The following is a 21,587-nucleotide window of genomic DNA, read 5'->3' as shown; positions in this document are numbered from 1 at the left end:
ATAATAAGCGAGGAGTCAGAATTCTCACGGAATGACAAGACATCACCGTGGAGTCAGTAAATGCCTGCGATAATTCAGGGTTCTGGGTGACATAATCTGCGTACGGAGTGTGAAAGCTGGGGTGGGGAATACCCTGGAAGTGGCAATGAGGAGAAATAAGGAGGGCGGCTATCTGCCTCCAGGCCCAGCGTCCTGCCAGTTGTGGGAAAAACAGCAGCCATTATTTGCGAGATCAGCAAGGGAAGCCCCGTCCTCAGCGGAAGCCGGGTTTCGTAAGAGCAAGAAGGTATGGGGAAATAAATGGAAAATTGTTCCAGGGAATTGTTCTGGAAATGGACTATGAATTTTGGAGAGCACAAGGTGAGGGCTGTAAAGAGGTGCAGAGAGGGAGAGAAGAGATTGTGTAGAGCCCTGTAGGGATTAGAGCGTGAGGGAAAACTGGGGGCATCTGCAAGTCTTAGCCTCCTAGGACTGACATAAACAATAACGAGTGAGATTAGTCTCTGTGCATTCCAGGTAGATATGGTAATGAGGCTCTGAGTGGTGAAGGGGTGGGGAGGTTCTGGGCTTGTTCTTGGCTCCTGTGGAAGGAAGGGAAGATATTTGAAGAAGCCTGATTTACTTCTGGTGTGACAGGGTTCACTTTATTGGATCTCCAACTGGATCACAATTGGATTCCCAAGTGAAAGAGAGACTTGCTTTGTGTGCCGTGGTATGCCCTTGACCCCAGATGATGAAGCTGCCTGTCTGAGGAAGTGTACAATACCTGAGGGTCATACCTGCAGGTGGCACAAACCAACAATGTTTTGGAAGTGAAAGGATTTACCGAAGACTCCCTACACTACCCCTTCCTGGGGGAATTTGTTTCTTGCTAAATATATTTCCATATGCGTAATATGGAAATTATATACACATGTGCAAAACACAGAACTAAACAAACAAATAACATAACTAAGTAACATACATACAAATAACTATAAATCAATGCAGAATGTAAGAATCACAAATTTTAAAAGGATTCCAAAGTGCAGAGATCACATACATCTGACGGGAACAGGAAGGAAATGATGGCAAAGATGTGTCTGTGAGAGAAGTGTGTAAATTGCATACTGGAGGTCTGGAGGGATTGCAAAGAGGGAAATACCCAGGAAATACCCAGCAAGCAAGGAGAGGAGGCATAGATATCAGTCAGGACATAAGGCATCAGAAGAGAAGTGAAAGAGAACAGAGTTAGATAGAGGTAGATTTGTTTGAACTTTACTTTTCAGCAGGAAAGGCTTTTTATTCGATTGTTTAGTAAGGCAGTAATATGATACATTAAGGACAGTGTATCAGGAAGTGAATCTGGCACTAGTGTGTATGATGAATCAGTGGTAGAGGAGTGAGGTAAAAGACTGTGAGAAAGTTGTTACAATAAAGCAAAAGATAAAAATGTTTCTAAACTAGGGTGGAAGCTCACTAATGGAGAAATGAATGCTAAAGATGCCTAGGTAAACGCAAAAAAGTCTTGGTGACTGACAGGTCGTTAGGATTATGGTAGAGCGAGGAGTCAAGGTTGACCACAAAGGGTTAGAGCAGGGTAACCAGGAAAATAACACAATTAACAGAAATGTCAGGCAAGTCAGGAAGAGCTATTAATGGATAGGAAGATAATTTTTATTTAAGACTTACAAATTTTGAAGTTCTAACAGGAATCTAGGTGGAATTTCCCACAGATTGTTGAAAAGTCAAAATAGAAACATGGATGAGAGTTTGGAACTACAGATACTAATTGGTGATCATGTGCAAGAAGGTGACTTAAAGTCATGTTAGTTTATGAAGTCATCAAGGATTAGTTTAGTGAGATGTATAAATAGTCTAAGATATAGAAAGATAATTAGTTGTGAGAATGGAAGAAGTGATAAAGTGCCTACTCCCTATGAAAAGATGGAGGGCATTTAAACATTGCTAAATGCTATTTGCTAAATGAAAATAGGAAATCATTGTTTGCCTTTGAGTGAGCAATTCACTAGAAAGATAGAGGGAGTGATCTTGGCAAGGAGGAAAATTCTTCTCCCTCTGAAAAGAGAACATAGACAATTTCATTTTTTTAAAGTAAAGTTATTTAGTTTAGGTAATACAAAGGTAAGGTTAGGGTCATATCGTAAGTATGAGGACTTGGTGGAAGAGGTTGGAGATTTGAGGAGAAAGAATTAGAATAGTGCACGTGAAAAAATGATGATGAAAGTCAACAAGAGATGAATAAAAGCAAGGCCCAGGGGCTCGGTGAGGTAAGAAAGGAATTGGGAAGAGAGTTAATCCTTAATATGCTTATGATAGTACTCCACCATGAAGGCAGCTTCAGATGCTAAGGTTTAAGCTGTTGCATCACCCCATTTGTGTCTGATATACTGTTTATTTTCAACTTCGTGTTCAGAACTGCTGGCTCAGAAGCCTGCCTTCTGTCCTGTCCGGTGGCTCTTCCTGAATTTGTCACTCTTTCTGCTTCTCTGTGTTCTTTGGGCCTAAGAACCCTTTCATGGTTTCATGATCCAGTGGCCCCTTTAGTTCATGAGAATTCCCCACCACAGTCCCTGACCCCAGGGATTTCCAGTGACTGTCCAAGGTGAAGGGAGCGTGATGTGGGGATGATGTGGACGGTAACGTGGGACCTAGGGAGGTAGGACACCATCAGTAAGGTGATGAATACATTGTAAAATTTAGAAAAGTACCTGGTGATGATAAAAAAAAGATGGGGAAGAACATACTACATAAGAGCTTTGAACTCTGAAAGAATAGAGGCTGATACTGTTGGGAGGTGAGAGTAGGAAAGAAGACCACAAGCAGCCAGTGAGAAGGAGGGGTCAAAGCATCGGTTGGAGGTTTACCTAAGAATGAGGAAATCCGATAACTCTGGGTTTTGAGGAAGGAGAAATAGTAGTTGGACCATTTGGGGAAATATGAAGAATATGGAATGAGAATTTCATAGTATAATATGGACTATACATTAGTTAGTGATATAGCATCAGTAGTAAATGTCCTGAATCAACCACCTCTGTGATGACTTTGTAAGAGAATGTCCTTGCTCTTAGGAAGTACACACTAAACACTATGAGGTAAAATGTAGGTAATTGATATATGTATATATCTGCATATCTCTCTATAGAGAAATTCCTGCCAATCAAATTGAACTGGGCAATTATTATCTGAAATATTTTAAAGTAATTAAAGTATTATAGAAGATTACATTTCTACCTTATAAAATATTTAGGTGAAATCTTTTGATTATAATTCAAAATTTCCTTTGAATTCAAAAGTAAAATTTTAAATGCTCATTAAATCAACTTTTATATAATTTGCATCAATAAACTGCAATTATTGAAAGCGTCGATCAGTGGGTTTTGACAGGTGTACGCGTGGACCAGTGAAACCACCATTACAATCAGCATACAGAACACTTCCCATCCTTCCAAAAGTTTACTTGTGCCTCCCTGCTGACAATGTTAAAACATAAAACAATGAATGATTCTGCATTACTGGGCAACTGATATACCTAACAGATAGGGTATCAGATGGCCTTTTAAAATAACCCTTCCATATTAAAATATATTGCACCTTAAAATAGTCCCATAAACAGAATTGTACATGCCTTAAAGCACATGCTCTCCACGACATCTCCATGATGTCATTTCACTCATACTCTACTTTTTAAAGTGTTTTTACAACTCAGTGGATGAATGCAGCACATAAAGAGGAGGAGCATTTTCCCTACCTCATCAGCAAAGAAGCAAAACCTCAGCAAAGTTAAATTATGAACTCGAGGTCAGAGGATAGGCAGAGAATAGAACAAGTTGCTTGCTGCCCTATTCCAGATTTGGCTTCGAAGGCAGAACTGGAAATTCACAAATGGAAACAGCAACTACAAAAATCATTTCAAGTGCTTCTGCCTAATTAGCATGCAGCCCAGAGCCATCCCCTGGCAAGAACTTGGGGAAACACAGTTGTAAATGGAGAAGCGCTCCCCCATCCTGAAAGAGTGCCAACCAGTCAAATTCCAGCACTTGGTGAGATGTTCAGGCTGGGGTTTAGTGTTAAAACTCAAAGTTTCCTTGTGCATGGAAACAAAATGAATTTCAAAAAGGGCACTGAAAAATTTAGGGAGGTCTTTGGCACTGAAGATAGAAAATAATCCTATGGGGAGAATCTAGCTTCTTCATCTCTAAAGTGGGACTGATGACAGGAAAAATGACAAACTACTTGTGTGAAAGAATTGTCTTGACCTACATGGGAATTATTATTGAGTCATCACTTAAGGACTAACAGTAGTCCAATTAGCAAGGGTTTTAAATCATACTTTGGTATAACTGTCTTTCTTCATGATATTCCTGATTGCATATAGTGTTTAAGGGGGAAACAAAAGCCTCTATAATCAGACCTGGATCCAGACTTGGTCTCTATACTTACTAGCTGTGTGACTTTGGGATGATATTTTGCCTAAGCTTTAGTTCCCCATCTGTTAAATGGGCATGGTAATGCTTTCCTCCTAGGAATTTTCATAAAGTTTCAATAAGATAATACAGACAGGGCCCAAAACAGAGTAATCACTTAATAAATTCTTGATGTTTTCTCTAATTTTAACCTCTTGTGTACACAGATTTGAGTTTCAAGGGGCAAAGTAAAATGTAATCACAGGAAAACCAAATGTGAAGTGAACTAAAATTCACTTTGGGTTTTAATTTATTTATTTTTACTTAGAATGAAAGTCTTTACAATATAGGGTGTTTCTTAGCTGCTCTAATTAAGTGTGCACCTGTGATGCAACTTCAGGTTTAAAAAATATAATGTAGAAAATGCATTTCTTTTTTACTATCTTGAGGCATTTCTTTTATGCCTTTAACTATAGCATTTGCAGTTTTGACATGAATTATGGTGTGATTTTCTTTTTAAGGGGGAAAAGGGAAATTCATACCTGCCAATAGTTAGAGAGGAAAATAGGAAGAGCCCCTGGAACTCTAGTATGTTAAATTAAAAACATTATTTAGAGCAACAGAGTGGGAAACCGGTGAATATTTTGGCTTTTATAAAAAGGGAGTATGCCTCATAAACAGGACAGTTGGAATGTATGGAAAGGTTCCAGTTAAAACAAGACACAAAGCACATGACTAATACTGCTTTTCCAAGTTAGACAAATTCAGCTTTAACCAGAATTTGCCTCCGAGGGGCCTCTGGAGCCCTCCCTGAATCTTGAGATTTTGATCCATTTTGAAGTTCCAAGTCTGAAGCTCTACTGAAAGGTGCTGTGTTTCGAGCCGCTTCTTTTTCCCTGAGTTTCTCCTACTCTCTCACAAAGTCCCACCAGGTGAGTGAGTGTCAGAAGACAAGCTGATGAACTCAGGTAAAGAAGCAACTGAAAAACTGAATGTTGATCCTCTCCAGGAATGATTATCGTTGTGGATTGAATACCCGCTTGGCCCACCAAGAGAAACTTCGTTGTCTAGGAAATAATATGAACCACAAAGTCATTTTCAAATGCAAGGGACAATGATCCTTAATACTCTTTCACATCTTTCCTGCATCAGTGAATATATATCAAGGTGTAGGTGGCATATAATCTAAAAACTTTTAACCAGATTTCGACATGGTACTTATCCTTCAGAGCCTGTCAGTCCTTCCTTCATGTAAAGACTCCTTCATCACTAACTCTGCCGTTCTCTTTCTCCTTTCACACTTACCTGTCACCTTGATCATTGTTTTTATTTCTTGTTCTCTACCACGAAACTACTGTGCGTGTCGGGTGACCTTAGATGTCAGCTTATCTGAGGAGTCCCGGTGTACCTACACCTGCTGCGCCAGGGTAATTAGTAGTGCCCCCTTTCGACTTAACAAGTGTTCTCTTGTAGACCGTAAGCTATACCAGCATCCAACGGATGCTGCAGTCAGAAGTTTTCCAAAGCAAAGTTGATTAAAATGTGTGTCAATGAATCACAATGAATGGCCGTGATGTGACTCCACCAGAGCGCCCTCCTCGTGATGGCCTGTTTTGACACTCACTCGTGTCATCCGTGGCTTCGCAATGGTTCTGCCTGTAAATTCCATCATGACCAGAGTTTTGATTTATGCCATCCCACACCACTTTATGCCGTTCTGACTCACTTCAGGATTGCCCCGAACAGGGCAGGGCAGACTGATGGAATGCGTAGCTTTGCCCTAGCATTTCTTAACCTGCCCAGTGTTGAAAGTGGCTTCCCCCGTCCCCACCCCTTTGGCAAAAATCTTTCTACTGTGTAACAAAGGAGATTGGAACTTGTCTCTGAAACATAAAGATTACATGTAATAAAAGCCTAATAAACCTGGTTGCAGAGAAGCAAAGATAAAGTGCTATTTCTTAACAGTGGCATTATAAGGAAGTTCTGCTCAGAAAGAAATTACTTAACTTTGGGGGGCAGGGAACTTGCTGAATTGAATTTGGATTTAGATCTGAGCAATAAGAGAAAAAAGTGAATTTCATGTTTTTGTATTTGATAATGGTAGCATTTAAAAAGCACTCTTTCAATTCAATCATCCGATCATATATTGAGTTTAACTAGCCTTGCTTTAGAACAAATCAACAGCACTGTACAATATCAGAAAACCAATTATAGAGAAAGGAATTTTGTCACTGAGGTATTTTTTTTCACATTTGGAAACATCAAGAAGGGTTCATGCAGATGTGGATCATTAAGTAAATGTAATCATATTGCCTTTTTCAATAAATTGGTTTTGGAAATGAAGATTCTTTTAAAATGTAAATAACCAAGAGCTAGAAAAACCTAAGAAATTAAACTGTCAAGTTGATCTCCACTTAGAATACCATTTCTTCATCACACTTTTACTGAGTGTGTTCCAGGTGCTGGGCTCAGATTCTGGGCCTAAAAGAAACATGTAAGCACTTGTCCTCCAAGAACTGACAGCCTAGTAGTCTTACTTTTCCAAGGAAAAAGAAAACATCAATAAAAATCTCATCAAAGTGTATGGTCTGTTGCATGTGAAGTAATGTTCTGCTAAAAAAGCATCTACATTAATCCTGCTTATTATCAAAGCTCCGTTGAATTTTCCTCTTACATCAGAGACAGTTCTGAGAGACAGCCCAGAGCGGAGGCAGCGATTCCACGGGGATGTGAGTGGTCCAGGCCCCTTTCCCTTTTGCCGCCTGTAGCGCTGGCTTCCATGAGACAGGCCCCCTTAGGTCTGGAGACGGCTGTCTAGACATCCTTTCATAGGGGTGGCGCACTAACCCCGTCTGCCCTGAGTTCTGGCCCTTAACAGTTCACAGCTGCCACCTTCTCAAAAGAAGTGGCCTCCATCAAAGCAAGCCACATAGCTCAGAGATTTCAGGAGATTAACCCGCCCTAACCTCCCAGCCCCTCCAGCCTGCTGTCACCAATGACGACTGATGGGAGGGTATAAAAGCCAGACCCCGCCTCCCCACCCCAAAGTGGCACAACATTGTTGTGTCATTTGTGTTCTGAGTTCTGGGTAAAATCAGGCTGGGGACAACTTCGACTGGATTAACATCGTTGCTTAGCACCTTAGCCGGTCCTGACCTTCTTACCGTACTTCCTTTTCCCGTGAATCACGTGCCAAGACTCACTCTCTCAGTTTCTCCTTCTGGAGAGCCAAGACAGTTAGCTTTTCTTATGATGTCCCCATTCCCTCACCCTTTCTTCTGAGCTCCTATAAAGGGATTGAAAATTATCATACCACCACCTATTTCTTCAAATATACCTTTAGACTATCAAATGTACCTATTCACTGAGGCAACTAACAGAGAAGACAAGAAGGGAATCCAAGCTGCTTTTCCCTAAACAAAAATACTGGTAAATGTTTTTCCAAATACAAGTAGAGGCAAGATTATTTAGACAAAGTGGTTTTCCCCATAAAGATACTCACTTTCATTTTCATGAGCAGAATGCTTATTTGCTACAAGTTTGAAACAATCAATATGGTAGAGGCAGAAGAGGGGAATACTTTGGTCTGGGTGTTGTTGCTAAGAAGTAGTACTTTCTGAATGTATAATTTTGTAGCAAACTATAATAATTAAAATGAATTTTTCAACTAATTATATATGAGCACAGTTGAAATATGCACTTGTTGCAAAAATTATTTTAGTAAGCTGATGTTTTGCCACAATGAATTAATTCTTTTCATTATATCTGCATCGGTGTCTATTTCAACAGTAAAATTATGTTTCATATATTCTGAATGCTAGGTGAAAGAGCAAATGAAAAAGACTAATAAAGACTTCAGTTTTGTATTATGTTTATATAACGTTCAAGGACAAAAAAAAAAACAAACAAAAAATCAAGAGAAAGAAATACCAGCAATTGTGCTATTTCTTTGCTCCCTCTAATCTGAGACACTGCCTCCAGGGCTACCTTCCCCCGACTACATCTCTAGCTCTTCAGAACTCCCTACTCAGATCTACCCTTTCCGGAGAGCTCCCCATGCTTCCAGCTGACTCTGGTTTTGTTTCCTGTGCCTGCTTTCCCAAGAAATAGCTCTAACCATGCCTTCCCTCCCTATATATTTAAAGGGGCTTTTAGGAAACAATTCCTCAGTCAAAACTTGGAATAACCAGGTGGCAAATGATTAGAACACTGATTTATTTCTTCTTTTTGATTCTTTTTATCAAATGACAACACATATTAGATTTCTGGGTAAAATTTCAATAATCAGGTAACATATTTGGAAGGAATCTATAAAATTTCCATGCGCATGATATACATCTAGAGCAAGGAAACCCCCAAAGTTATACTCCAAACGTTATTCTATGTATGCTCAGTTAGCCTGGTTTTGAATGTTATCGAAGTAGAATATGTACTCATTATAACAGTGTTTACTTTGTCGTTGTTTTTTAAAGGAAGCAGCTTTTATAATTATCCAAGTTTAATTTAATTTGTAGAGTAAATATAATTAGGAAGAGGATACTGCCTGGAAAAAAAAAAGTGCATTTCTGCATTTTTCACAAATCATTCTGTCTAGGGGTAACAAGAGAATCTAGAATAGATTGGTTCTTAACATCAAGGACTACAGCATTTATCAGTTTTGGTGGCTTCTTCTTCCAGGTAACTATGGATATCCTTCAAATTTTGTTAAAAGTTTGTGGCTTAGGCTTTAGAGCAGAAAAACATTAAAAATGTTTCCAAAAACTTTCACTGATCACTTGATTTAAAGAACGATCTCAATCTAACATAATTTTCTATTGCCTTCTTTAGTTTTATTTATTTATTTTTGGCCCATTTCCTTTTTCCTTTCACTTCTATAGATTAAACATTCTCAAGATGTTATGAATAAACCCATATCCAAAGTAAAGAACACCTAAAAGAGTGTCATGAATATGTAGTTTCCTGATTTTTGTGTATTCTATCCTGTTAACAATGGATATTTATTATACCTCCTGACAGAAAGTTATAGAGGTCATTTCACATGCATCTAAACATTTAATTATGGGAAATAATTTAAAAAATCATTCAGATTAAGTCAATGTTCACTTAGCAAAGTGTGAATAAAATGAAGATATTCTAAGACATTTTTAGAAATTAAAGTATACTAATGCTAAAATTGTATTTGTGATAGATGAGACCGATGTGTGTATACTTGACTAAACTGGCTTTAAAGAACCATTTTTAAATAACAAAAATACAGTAACTTTTACCTTAATAGGTATTTTTATATATTAGCTATATTTTTAAACCTTTATCTTTATGAACCAAGTGACTTTCATTTTAAAGACAGAGAATTACATTTACAACAGATTTAGAGATGCATAATGCCTTCCTTTTTCTAAAGCTAGAATTAATACAAGTATATGAATATATATGTGTATATATGCATATAACATATAATATTAATTATAATAACACTCCAACAGTCCCTGTACTCAGTGTCTGCTATACCCTAAGCACTATTCTTGGCCTCCTTATACTTGCTCATTTCACCTCATATCAGTATTTTAATATATGAGGTCTGTCCAGAGGGTATCCAGCAATGTGCTATGAAAAATAGAGCCATTTATTGAAGCAATACAAGATATAAGAAACAATGTATATAGGACAATGGTACATCAGTCCCCTTCAAAGTAGGTACTTTAGGACCTCACACCGTTATCCCAGCCACCATCAGATGCCCTGTTGTATTTTCCTGAATCTCATTGACAGTGTGAAATTTCTTTCCTTTCAAAGGTGATTTTAGTTTGGGGAAAAGTCAGAAGTCACAGGGCACCAAATCTGGGCTGTAGGGGGGCTAAAACACCTGGGTGATTTAATGTTTCTCAAAAAAACTCTGCATACTATGTGATGCATGAGCGGGCGCATTGTCATGATGAAGCTGCCAATCACCAGTTGCCCATAGCTGGGGCCTTTTGAGTCATCTGAATAGATTTCCCAGAGGAATGTTCAAGCTTAACACAAAATTTGATGCAGAGTTGTTGCTCTACTCAGTCAGTTTGAGTGCGATAGCAACACAGTTACACGTGCTCACTCAACGGTGTCCACCACCCTCACTGACTAGTATAGCGAAGTCATCACTGTTCACACATGCGCAATCCAGTCCACTCTTCTTGGCTGCTAAACTACATGGATATCACACAAACCATTTTCATATTAACAGTGGCTGGGCTTTTTCTGGACCAACCTCATAGGTATAGTTAGTCCTGTGTTACAAGGAGGAAATGAAGCCTCAGAGAATTTGATAAGTAGCCTAAGGGCACATGGCTACTATGGAGCAGTGCTATGAAAATTAGGAACTTTGTTCCTAGTATCCATTTACAATGCTTACCTCATCACATCTGTTACCTCCAGTTGTAAGAAAATGAGAAAAAGTGAGACTCTCAACCCATGCTAAGAGATGAAGGAATAGAATTATTCAGCATGTACACACTTACTGACAATATGATGTTAAATTCTCTATTGATTTCTGTCATAGCAGCACATTTTTTAATGACATGATTTGTGAGGCACTTAGGACTAAAAAAACATGATACAGAAGAGGGTTCTGAGGGTGTGTGGTTTAAAATATTATCATTCTACCTCCATTTGCTTAAAATTTCTAGTACAATCCATAAAAAACTATCCTTAATGAAATATGGTGCTAGAACATAAAGAACAAGGTGTTTAATACCACATCACTGGACAAATAACTGGACAAGAAGCTACCACTATCATAGACGGAAGAAAACCTAATCAGGCACAACTTCTAATGAGGTGTCAGCAATGAGAGCTGCTAGAAAACCACGTCTGGAAAGTAGCCTTCCTGTGAGGTTGAATCAGGGATGGGAATGAAATGAGTAGCCCCAGAGGCAGGTGACAAACTGCCCCTGTCTGTAAACAGAAGTCACACATTGATGTGTGCAGTGTAAGGACTCTTTTGCACAGAAATGTATGTGAGAAACAAACACAGAGAATCCCCACACATAGTGACAAATAACCCCAACAGTAGCAGGTCAATTTAGTATAAAGAATTGCAATAATTGGTGTGATATTTTTGTATTAGGTATTTATTTACTTGCATGTTTTAAAATTAAAAAGAAAATCCTTAAAGTTCTGCTTACCAAAGTGTATCTGGCTTGTCTTTTGTGAAGTCTAACCATGACAGACTCCAGCAATAACATTTGACTCTATTTCCATGGAGTTCAATTTATGGCCTTCCTCCAGTTCTGCAGAACCGTAAGGCCTACCTCCTCCATATCCATTTATGGGATTATTTTCCAGTAGTTATGTAGACTCTGAGAAATGTCAGCTTTGGAACCAGGGAAGTATTGACAGAACCAAAGTCTCTATCCCTCTTGGTCATCATCCTTAGGTGTTTGAGAACAGAGCATGGCCTAGAACACTTTAAAGAAAGCAGTCAGAAAGTGGAAGACAAAGAAAACAGATTTTTTGCTTGTACATTCATTATTAACCTCATGCACTATAAAACTAGGAGCCTGACTTGAACTTGACTCTGGGTTAACTTAGGACAGAGTCAGAAAACCATTACAAACATGAAGACCAGAGTCGTAGAATCTGCTACTTCCCTTCCAGGAGATTGAAGTCTTAACTGCCAGAGCAAAAGTCCTACCTATTCAATAAAAGGCTTGGTGAAGTCTGATCTGTAATAAACTTAATTCCATTTCCCAGTTGGGTCAAGTTTAAGAGTTGGTAAAGGTCAAGTTAGGTCTGCAAATGTGCTTAATTGCTAGGCCTAAATTCTTTTTCTTTCTGGGAACAAGTAAAAAGGTCACTCCCTCTTCTGAATATTTTAGGAATAAGCAGGTTTTATAGTTTTGTAAGCTAAACCACATAGAAAGGTTTTAGGCTATGGAGTCTTCATAGTTAGGTGGCCACATGGTAGTAAAGGGAGCCCCAAACATTAGTTATTTTTTATCCTTGGTACTCTAGGCCAGTGTGTCTATTTAGTGAGGAATTTTTAGATAATGTATTTTAAAAGTTGATATAAAGCCAAGGACAAAGGGTGCAAGGGAGGAGGTAATAGAACAGCAGGGATGTTAGGAAAGGATGCTTTCAGCTTAACTCATTGGTGTCTGGGGAGTTATAGGAAGAATACCCACTCCCACCATAGTTAGCACCTTTCTGCTATGATTACTCTCTTACAGTTCCTCTCTCTTTCCTCCCCCTGCCAACACCCATCCCATGCCACCTCCCGGTCACAACTGTTTTACCCTTGTATTCTAGAATGTTTGGGGCAAGTTGAAAAAGAAGAAGATAAACCAACTGGATGGGGACAGCTAGAGACTTTGTGGCCTCTATCCTCTTTCAAACTCCCATGTCAGAGTGATTGTGCATACCCACATGCTCTTCTTTCATGCCTATTACATTTTTAAAAAGATATAAACACAGATTAGGAGAAATAAAGTGAGATGGCAAAGAAGCACACTAGATACCACAGCCTCTGGGGCAGACATCCTTGAACATGCCCTTTCCACAACCCCTGCCCTTCCTGCTGCAGCAGAGTGACAAGCTCCTCACTGTGTTCCAAGGGCCTTGGTGGTATCTCTCTTGTACCTATCACACTGTATTTCACTGTTTGCTGAAATAGTCTTCCTCTCACCTGGATGGTGACCCGCTCACAGCCAGCATTACTGCTATAAGCCTATGTAAGCCTATGTAAGCCTATTGACTGTGTGCCTATGCATGAGCCGGACAGGATGCTGGGATTTCCAGTGTCCTTGGGACATTTCACGGAAAATAATAAAGGGTGGAATGCAGGAAGCATGTAGGAAGAATATAGAAAGCATGTGATTATTCCACTAACAACTCAAAATAATTTGACTCATTATTATATTTTATGTGTTTAAGTCTATAATTATGAGCCTCTTTTTAATGGTATAAGTAGTTAGTAGCTAGAGAGATAAAGGTGAATAGTTTCTAGGCACAACTATGTTATTCAAATGTCACAGGCGAGTGTGGGTATCAATGGAAAAGTGAATAGGTAATGATCTTGAAGTAACCCAGTCAGAGAAGTTAAATTAACTAAAATAACTCCTTCATTTTAACCACTTTACCTTTAAAATACTGAGTCATATATCTGGTTTTGATTTCCTTCAAGTGAAAATAATCAATATTACAATATTAACACAGATTAATTACAATTTATATTCATCAAGATTATTCCTCAGAAAGTTCATTCACTGTGACTCAACATGGATTTACATGTTGAGATTGAGGTCTGTATTTGATTATTTTTACAGGAAAAATTCTAAATCCAAAAACACCTCATTGGTTCAAATAATATGAAATACAGTGAAACTTCAGCACATTAAAAACTTTGGAGGGTCCTCTACTATTGCAGCAGAATTCAAGCCAAACCCCAAAACTTGGCTAAAATCACATTTTTACCACTCTCATTTTCCCCAAATAATAAAACCAAATAATAAGTCTTCAGGAAATGCAGTATCTATTAATAGCTGTGAGCAGGTTAACTCTTCCCAAAGAAGTTATATATTATTTTTTTATGTCATGTACTTAAAGCAATTGTTCAGCTTATTTCAGCTTTCAAAAAACATTTGCTCTAGAATTGTGTATACTTCCCAACAGAAGAGTAAACCATAACTCCTCGTTTTGTCCTCCATTACAGAAAACAATAGATGTGCATCTTCAAATGCAGTGTCCTGCACCAGGTGCCTTGCGTTGGATCCAGAATGTGGATGGTGTGCTCAAGAGGTGTGCCTATTTTTCTCTCTCTTTCCCTCCCTCTCTCTTGCTTTCTCTCTCTCTGTTTTTCTCACAGTTGTCATCCCTCTAGCATAATTTCATTGCCCTGACATTCTGTGCCTTGAAGGTGCATCAGGAAAAAAAAATACTGATGAGCATCAGGAAATTTTATTTGGTTTTATGCTTGGAAACAGCATATCTGACTGAATATAAAGCATAACCATTTTATTAGGAAAATTATGGTAATTTTGAAATAAAGTGCAAACCACTTTATGTTTTCCATCTGTTCCATAGAGAAAATTGGCAAACACAGATAGTAACTTTTGCTAGGTCAGAAGGCTTTGTGTGAAATTCTTGCTGTAGCTTGGGGCATTAGGTTATATATCCAAGTTGGATCATTGTCTTGTACTTGCTTATTAAAGAAAAGCCAGCTAATTTATTGGTCTGTTTTATTTGTTTTCATTTGAAATACTTGGAGATAAGTAATTTACTCTATCATAACACTGTACATCAATTATTTACTTATGGGAAATGGGAGGGTGCTTTTCTTTCACATGTGGTGCTGCTCATGTGATATTGTGTACATCTAAATTCTGTGGAATGGAAAATAATTCAGAAATGTTTATTGTTCAAAATTAGTGTTTTATATTCTAACAAGAGAAACATATCCCAATCACTTCTTAGTAAAATAATTATAATGCATTCCTTCTTTCTTGGCTCTAAAGTTGTGTTATGAGTGTTGTTATTAATCTTCAGTGAGAACTACCTTATATAATAAATTGCAATGAAGAAGCCATCTGCTAATTTGGGCTTTCTTTTAAGAGACTGCTTAGGTAACTTTGCATTTCTTTTATGTAGCCCCCAGGACTGGGAACAGACAGATCTTTAATGACCTTTTGTTTGACATGAAGAGAAATCTCTAGCTTTACCTCCTCTAATTTAGCTCAAAAACTGTGCCTACCATTCTCTTTCCAAGCTTTCCTGTCCTGCTTGCTCTAATGCATCTCCCAGGAGTAAGAAAAAAGCTAAAAAGTAGCACAGGATGGTAGACATTACTTTATTTTATGAACCTTGTCAAGAAAGGTTCATAAAATAGTAGCCTGCCTGAAAATAAGTGCCTCTCCTACTGGTAGACTCAAGGCTTTCTGAATGGAGACTGGGTTTTACCAATGGGAAAATTAGATGTCACTCAAAACTAAGTAGTGCTTTACCAGAACCCGTGAAGCCAAGCAATGGTATAGACAGGACAATTCCAAAGTTTCTAGGCCCAATCTCATTTCTTCCACTTCCTATGAGCCAAATGACCACACAGAACTCACTCCATTCTCTGGGCCTCCTTTCCCTCATCTCTATAATCTTGATTTTAGAGTTTACTGCCAGGTTTTTCTCTGTTAAAAATGTGTCATGGCTTAATAGTTCCTGACCCTAACCTAATACTGCATTTTAGATTTTTATGGTATCACTAAGGAAGATCCGTAGAGTCATGAAGTTTGTGCCAGCTTGCCATCAATTGCTGAGAACTTTAGTGAGTGTTGTTCAGAAGAGCTTTCAAAACATGGTCAGAAACCCAGTTGTCAGCTAAATGCACCATGCCAACCACAGAGAATGTCGAGTTCCAGAGGGACGCCTTCTCCATCTCACACCTCTGCTAGCACGAAAAATCTGCAGAGTCACAGTTGTAGGAGGTGCAATGTCGGTCCTGCCAGGGGAGAAGGGTTTTGGAGAGGAATGGCTGGTCACATGGAAGGAGGTTCGCCAAGGGGGAAAGTTGGGCAGTTATCAGAGCAGGAAAGACAAGCCTGGGTTTGCTGTTGGTCAAATCCTTACGAAGGGATCTCAGAAAATACTCATGTATGACTTGGCTGTTCATGTCTCAAAATATTCTATGTAGTGCAGGGTGGTCTAATTTACAGGCTGAAAAAGCAGGCTTTAAAATGAGATCAACTTGGATTCCGATCCCACTTCCGTCGGTTTCATTTTAACTGCGTAAATTTGGACATGTTAATTTACCCACTCTGAAGCTCAGTTTTCCCTAGCTCTAAAATGGAAATAATAACTGCACCTATGACACACTGTTGTGAAGATTAAGTGAAATAGTATGTGGGAGGCGTTTGGCAAACAGATGTTGCCTACAAAAATTGAAGTTGTTATTATAAGAACTTTGGTGAGATTCTGGAGCAATTCATTCAGACTTAGGAAAATCAGAGGATTACCTGTGTTAAGAACACAACCTTAGAGGAAGCAACGAGCGTTAGGACTCAGAAGGAGCTGTCCACTTCCTATAGGCTGACCTGGCATCAGCAAGAGGAAGAACATAATGGTTAATTGTGAAAGATGAGACACCACTTAGACATGCACGCAACTGATGTTTCTTATGCCTCAATCAGCAAGGGTGGAGGGACAGGGAAGGAAGATGCTGTTTTCTCTGTTCATGATTAGAAGAGATAAACAGTAACAAATTAAGTATGGCTCATATAATTTTCAAAGCTGGTCAAAAGTAAAAGAAAAGCTGGAGGAGTTCATCACCACAAAACTAGTTATTACAAGAAATATTAAAGCAACTTCTTCAAAAAGAAGAAGAAAATGAAAAAAAATGAACAAGAACATATTGCAGAGAAAAAAATTCTCACTGACAAAGGCAAACACATAATAACAGCAGTGGATCAACCAACACTAAAGCTAGTACAAAGGTTAAAAGGCAAAAGCAGGAAGATCATGTGTAATTACAACAGTAAATTAAGGGATACACAGAAACACACAAAAGAAGTAAAATATAATGACAAAAAAACCCATAAACATGGAACGGGTGAGTAAAAATGGTAGTGATTTTAGAATGTGTTTGAACTCAAATGACTGTTAACTTAAAATAGACTGCTATAAACACAGCTTGGTATATAGGAAGCATGTGGAAACCACAAACCAAAAATCTACAAGAGATACACATGAAATAAAGAGAAAGGAACCAAACACAACATTAGAGAAAGTCATCAACATACAAGAGAAGAGACTGAGAGGATAAAAAAAGAACAGAACTACAAAAACCATGAGAAAACAATTAATAAAATGACAATAAGTACATACCCATCAATAATTACCTTAATGTAAATAGATTAAATGGGCCAGTCAAAAGGCCAATGGATAAATAAAAAGTGGCATATATATATATACACACACACACACACACACATATATATATATATATAATGGAATATAATATATATGTATAATGTAATATTACTCAGTCATAAAAAAAGAATGAAATCTTTCCACTTGGGACAACATGGATGAACTAAGAGGGCATTATCCTGAGTGAAAGGAGTCATACAAAGAAGGGCAAACACCATATAATTGCACTTATCTGTGAAAATAAAAAAGCAGAATAAAAAAAATAAAACAGAAACAAACTCATAGATACAAAAACAAACTGATGGTTCCCAGATGGGAGAGGGTTTAGAGGGCTAGGTGGAAAAGGTGAAAGAATTAAGAAGTACAAATTGGCAGTTACAACATAGTCACAGGATGTAAAGTACAGCTTAAGGAATATAGTCAATAATATTGTAAATAACTATGTATGGTATCAGACTTATTGGGGTGATCCTGAGTTACGTAAATAGCCAACCACTATGTTTTATACCTGATTCTGATACAACATTGAATGTCATCTGTAATTCAAAGATTTTTTTTTAAGTTTAAAGAAATTTTATTGGTATCTTTTTTCTTTAGTATTCATGACCTGAAGCTAAATTAATGATCAGTTAATTGTAAGCACTTAAGCTAAGAGACTTTTATGACTCTTGAATAAAATTAAACCTAGGACCATATAGTAGATAAAATAACTAGTACTAAAATAAGAATGACAACTGTACTATAAATAACAAAGTGATAAAAAACCTCTCTATGTGTTCTCTTTCTCTCACTTCCTCTTCCCCACCCCTCTCTCTTTCTAACAACAAAAAGTAAAAACGATTGCTAGAAAATGTATACAGAATATATGAGGTCTGTTCAGAAGGTATACAGCCATATAATATAAAAAATAGAGACATTTATTGAAGAAGATACAAGATCCAAGAAATATTATCCATAGGACAATGACACCTCAGCCCTCTTCCCAATAGGCACCTTGGGTGAGACCTCACACAGTTCTCCCAATTGCCATCAGTGCCCCATTATATTTTCCTGAATTTCATAGACAGTCTGAAGTCTCTTCCTTTTCAAAAGTGATTTCAGTTTTAGGAAAATCCAAAGTTGCAGGGTGCCAAATCTGGGCTATAGGAGGGCTGAGCCACCTGGGTGATTTGATGTTTTGTCTAAAAAATTGCACGAGACAGGATGCATCAGCAGGCACATTGTCGTGATGAAGCTGCCAATCACCAGTTGCCCATAGTTGCGGCCTTCTGAATCATCCACATAGTTTCCATGGAGGAATGATTAAGCTTAATGCAAAATTGGATGCAGAGTCATTGCTCTATTCTCTCAGTCATTTTGAATGCGAACAATCACATAGCACGCATACTCGCACAGTGGCTTCTACCGCCCCCATTGACTAGTACAGTGAGGTTGTCATTGTTCACACATGCACATTCTAGTCTACTCTCCTTGGCTGGCAAGTTACATATATGTTTTGCACACCGTTCTCATTATATTAGCAATGGCTGGACTTTTTTCAGACAAACCTCATATGCTCAATTTGCCTACCTTCTTGTGTAGCATGTTAATCTGCCATTCTATGTATTTTATCTTCTCTTTCTCTCCATGCTACATAAAAGTAATTGAAAAATATTCAAGATAGACAGATTCTTATTAATATTACCTGGTTTAATGTCTCATGTTCCCTTTTAACATATGTGAAAGACTTCACCAGTTTTCCCTTCCTCTTCTGGCTGATATGTCAGATACCGGTGATCGCATAGCCAGACATTTAGAGAGCAGCCTTGGAGCATAATTATATTAAAATATGATATGGTCCTGGCGAGGTACCTCAGTTGGTTAGAGCACTGTCCCAATACACCAAGGTTGAGGGTTGGATCCCAGGTCAGGGCACATACAAGAATCAACCAACGAATGCATAAATAGGTGAAACAACAAAGTTGATGTTTCTCAGTCTCTGTGTCTCTCTTTCCCTTCCTCTCTCTTTAGAATCATCATTTTTTTTTAAATGATACAAAGGACATTCACTGTCAAAAAGAAAATGATAGAATTCTTTCATTTCTGTACAGATTGTCAAATTTGAAAGCCGAAAGGACTCAGAAATAAGTAGAAGACACTTTTCTTATATATCTCTCCAGATTATTACATTAAATGAGCGAAAATAATAACTGAAGGAAAGCCAACCAGGGTAACTTCTACACGGGCTTTTCATTCCAAAGTTGTTACATTTTTTATTTTTACTTTTTAAAATATAAAGTAATATATTTTAGAAAGACTAGGATACTTATATAATAAACACAATGAAACACTTGTGAGGAAGTTTTTTTATGACATAAAATTTCCATGACTGTAATATAAATTCAATTAATAACCTTAACATAACTAAGTTTATACTATAGAATTTGATGCCAAATTTAAAAACTTAACATTTGATCTAAGTTTTTCTTTTAGTTTATTGGGGTGACATTGATTGACAAAACTACATAGGTTTCAAGTGTACAACTCAAAATATCATCACCAAACAGGTTTTAGATGCAGACAGTTGAAGTATGAGTTTGCTTAAGTATTTCTTATAGAAAAAGTAAAACATAAAACATAAGAATTAGAAGAAATTAAAATGCCACAAAACACCAAAAATTAAACGGGTGTGGCCTTAAATTCCTTTCTTTTACACAAAGTGGAAAAGTAGGCCACAGTGGACAGGGGCAGCATTCCATTCTTTATTTTGATGCCATGGTCTTTTCTTCCCTTTTCAAACCTAATTGTCAAATTGGCGATATTTTCATAACTTAGGGGTTTTTTTCAACAGAAGTTAGCTACTTTATTCCTATTATTATTATTTCTGGCCCCTGCATTGGCCTCCCTATTGTTCCTTGCCCAAGCCAGACATACTTCTTTCTGCCTGGGGCATTTATACAGTATGTTCCCTCTTCGTGTATTTTTTTTCCTCCAGAAATTCCTGCAGTTTCCTCTCTGATGCTTCACAGCTTTGTTCTAATGTCATATGACCATCCTATTTAAAAATGCAAACAGCATTCCACCTCCTTTTCACATTAAAAAAATTTTACATTATAGTTGGCATATAATATTAGTTTCATGTGCACAACATTGTTTTTACAGTGTAGTAAAAACAGCCATGCTGATTTGGACATTGCACAATAATTGAGACTATTTGGCCTATTTCAGCAAACTGATTTGACATTTAAAGGTCACATGGCATAGTTTGATGTGTAGTTGCAGTGAATTAACCACATTCCATTCTTTTCTATTCTGTACATACAAATAGCAAAATTCGTGGCTGAAAAGAAAAATCAGAGTTATTTGTAAGTTATTCTTTTGCTGATTTGAAGGCTTGGGGTTTTTACATCTGTAAAGCACATGTGGCCCTTGGTCTGTGTCTTGTCATGTGAGCATGAATGAGCACATAATCCCCAGGCTCCCAGGCTCTGGGACAGGTGGCATCCCTCCACCCCCATCTAGCCTGCGGCTTTCTGAAGGAAAGTTACACAGATAGAAGTATATGCAACCTTCTTCTGAGGAACTCTAAGTTGTTTATAAACCAAATCTCACACTCAGTTCCTCTAAGTTTTATCAATATGTAGGATAAATTTGGACATGAAATTAAGGCTTTGAACATTTTAAACTTGAGGCTAAAATCTAGGTGTATGATCAACAGCAAAGTAAATTGAATTTCAGTTTCCATGAAGTCATTTACTAAATGAAATATGAAAGTCTTGAATGAAAAGGAAATATTCTTTATTGTCTTCTAATTATATTTATATTACAAGTGTACTCCACACTCTAAGGATCACTACTGTGAAGGGTCACATAGTAAAATTTTTTAAGTTTTGCGGGCTACACACTCTCTCTGTTGCCTGTTCTCTTTTTTATTGTTTTATAGCATTTTAAAAATGTAAAAATAATTTTTTATTACTAAAGCCATACAAAAACAGGTCATAGGTTGTATTTGTCCTACTGTTCCTAATTTTCCAATCCCTGTTCTAACTCGAGATGGGAATTAAATGAAAGTCCTTGTACGAATGTTTTTATATAGCCTGCCACCATCCCACCTAATAACTCTCCACCACCAGGGATGTCCTTGTTCATAACTAGTGAGTGAACTCATATTCAACTAATATTAAATTTGATCATCTCTATAACCCTATGACAATCTGTGCTTCCCTGAACTTTAATGCTGATGATAATTACACTCACCTGCTTAATGGCAGAATTCATTGATGGTCTGTTGACTTTGATGTCAGACACTCATTC

The 21,587-nt window shown here is 37.7% G+C and overlaps 1 protein-coding gene across 1 annotated transcript in view; it reads left to right on the top strand.

The window, feature by feature from the left end:
* The window catches only part of ITGB8 (integrin subunit beta 8), a 76,703-nt gene that overhangs the window by 12,463 nt on the left and 42,653 nt on the right, over positions 1 to 21,587 (top strand). Inside the window, exon 2 of the mRNA XM_054564511.1 lies at positions 14,092 to 14,177. Within this exon, the coding sequence (XP_054420486.1) occupies positions 14,092 to 14,177 (86 nt within the window). The remainder of the gene's footprint in view (positions 1 to 14,091; positions 14,178 to 21,587) is intronic.

The sequence above is a fragment of the Pteronotus mesoamericanus genome, unplaced genomic scaffold, assembly GCF_021234165.1.
Source record: "Pteronotus mesoamericanus isolate MK-2021 breed Mesoamerican mustached bat unplaced genomic scaffold, CSHL_Meso_final scaffold_85, whole genome shotgun sequence".
NCBI lineage: Eukaryota > Metazoa > Chordata > Mammalia > Chiroptera > Mormoopidae > Pteronotus > Pteronotus mesoamericanus.
This window is presented reverse-complemented; position numbering and strand designations above follow the sequence as displayed.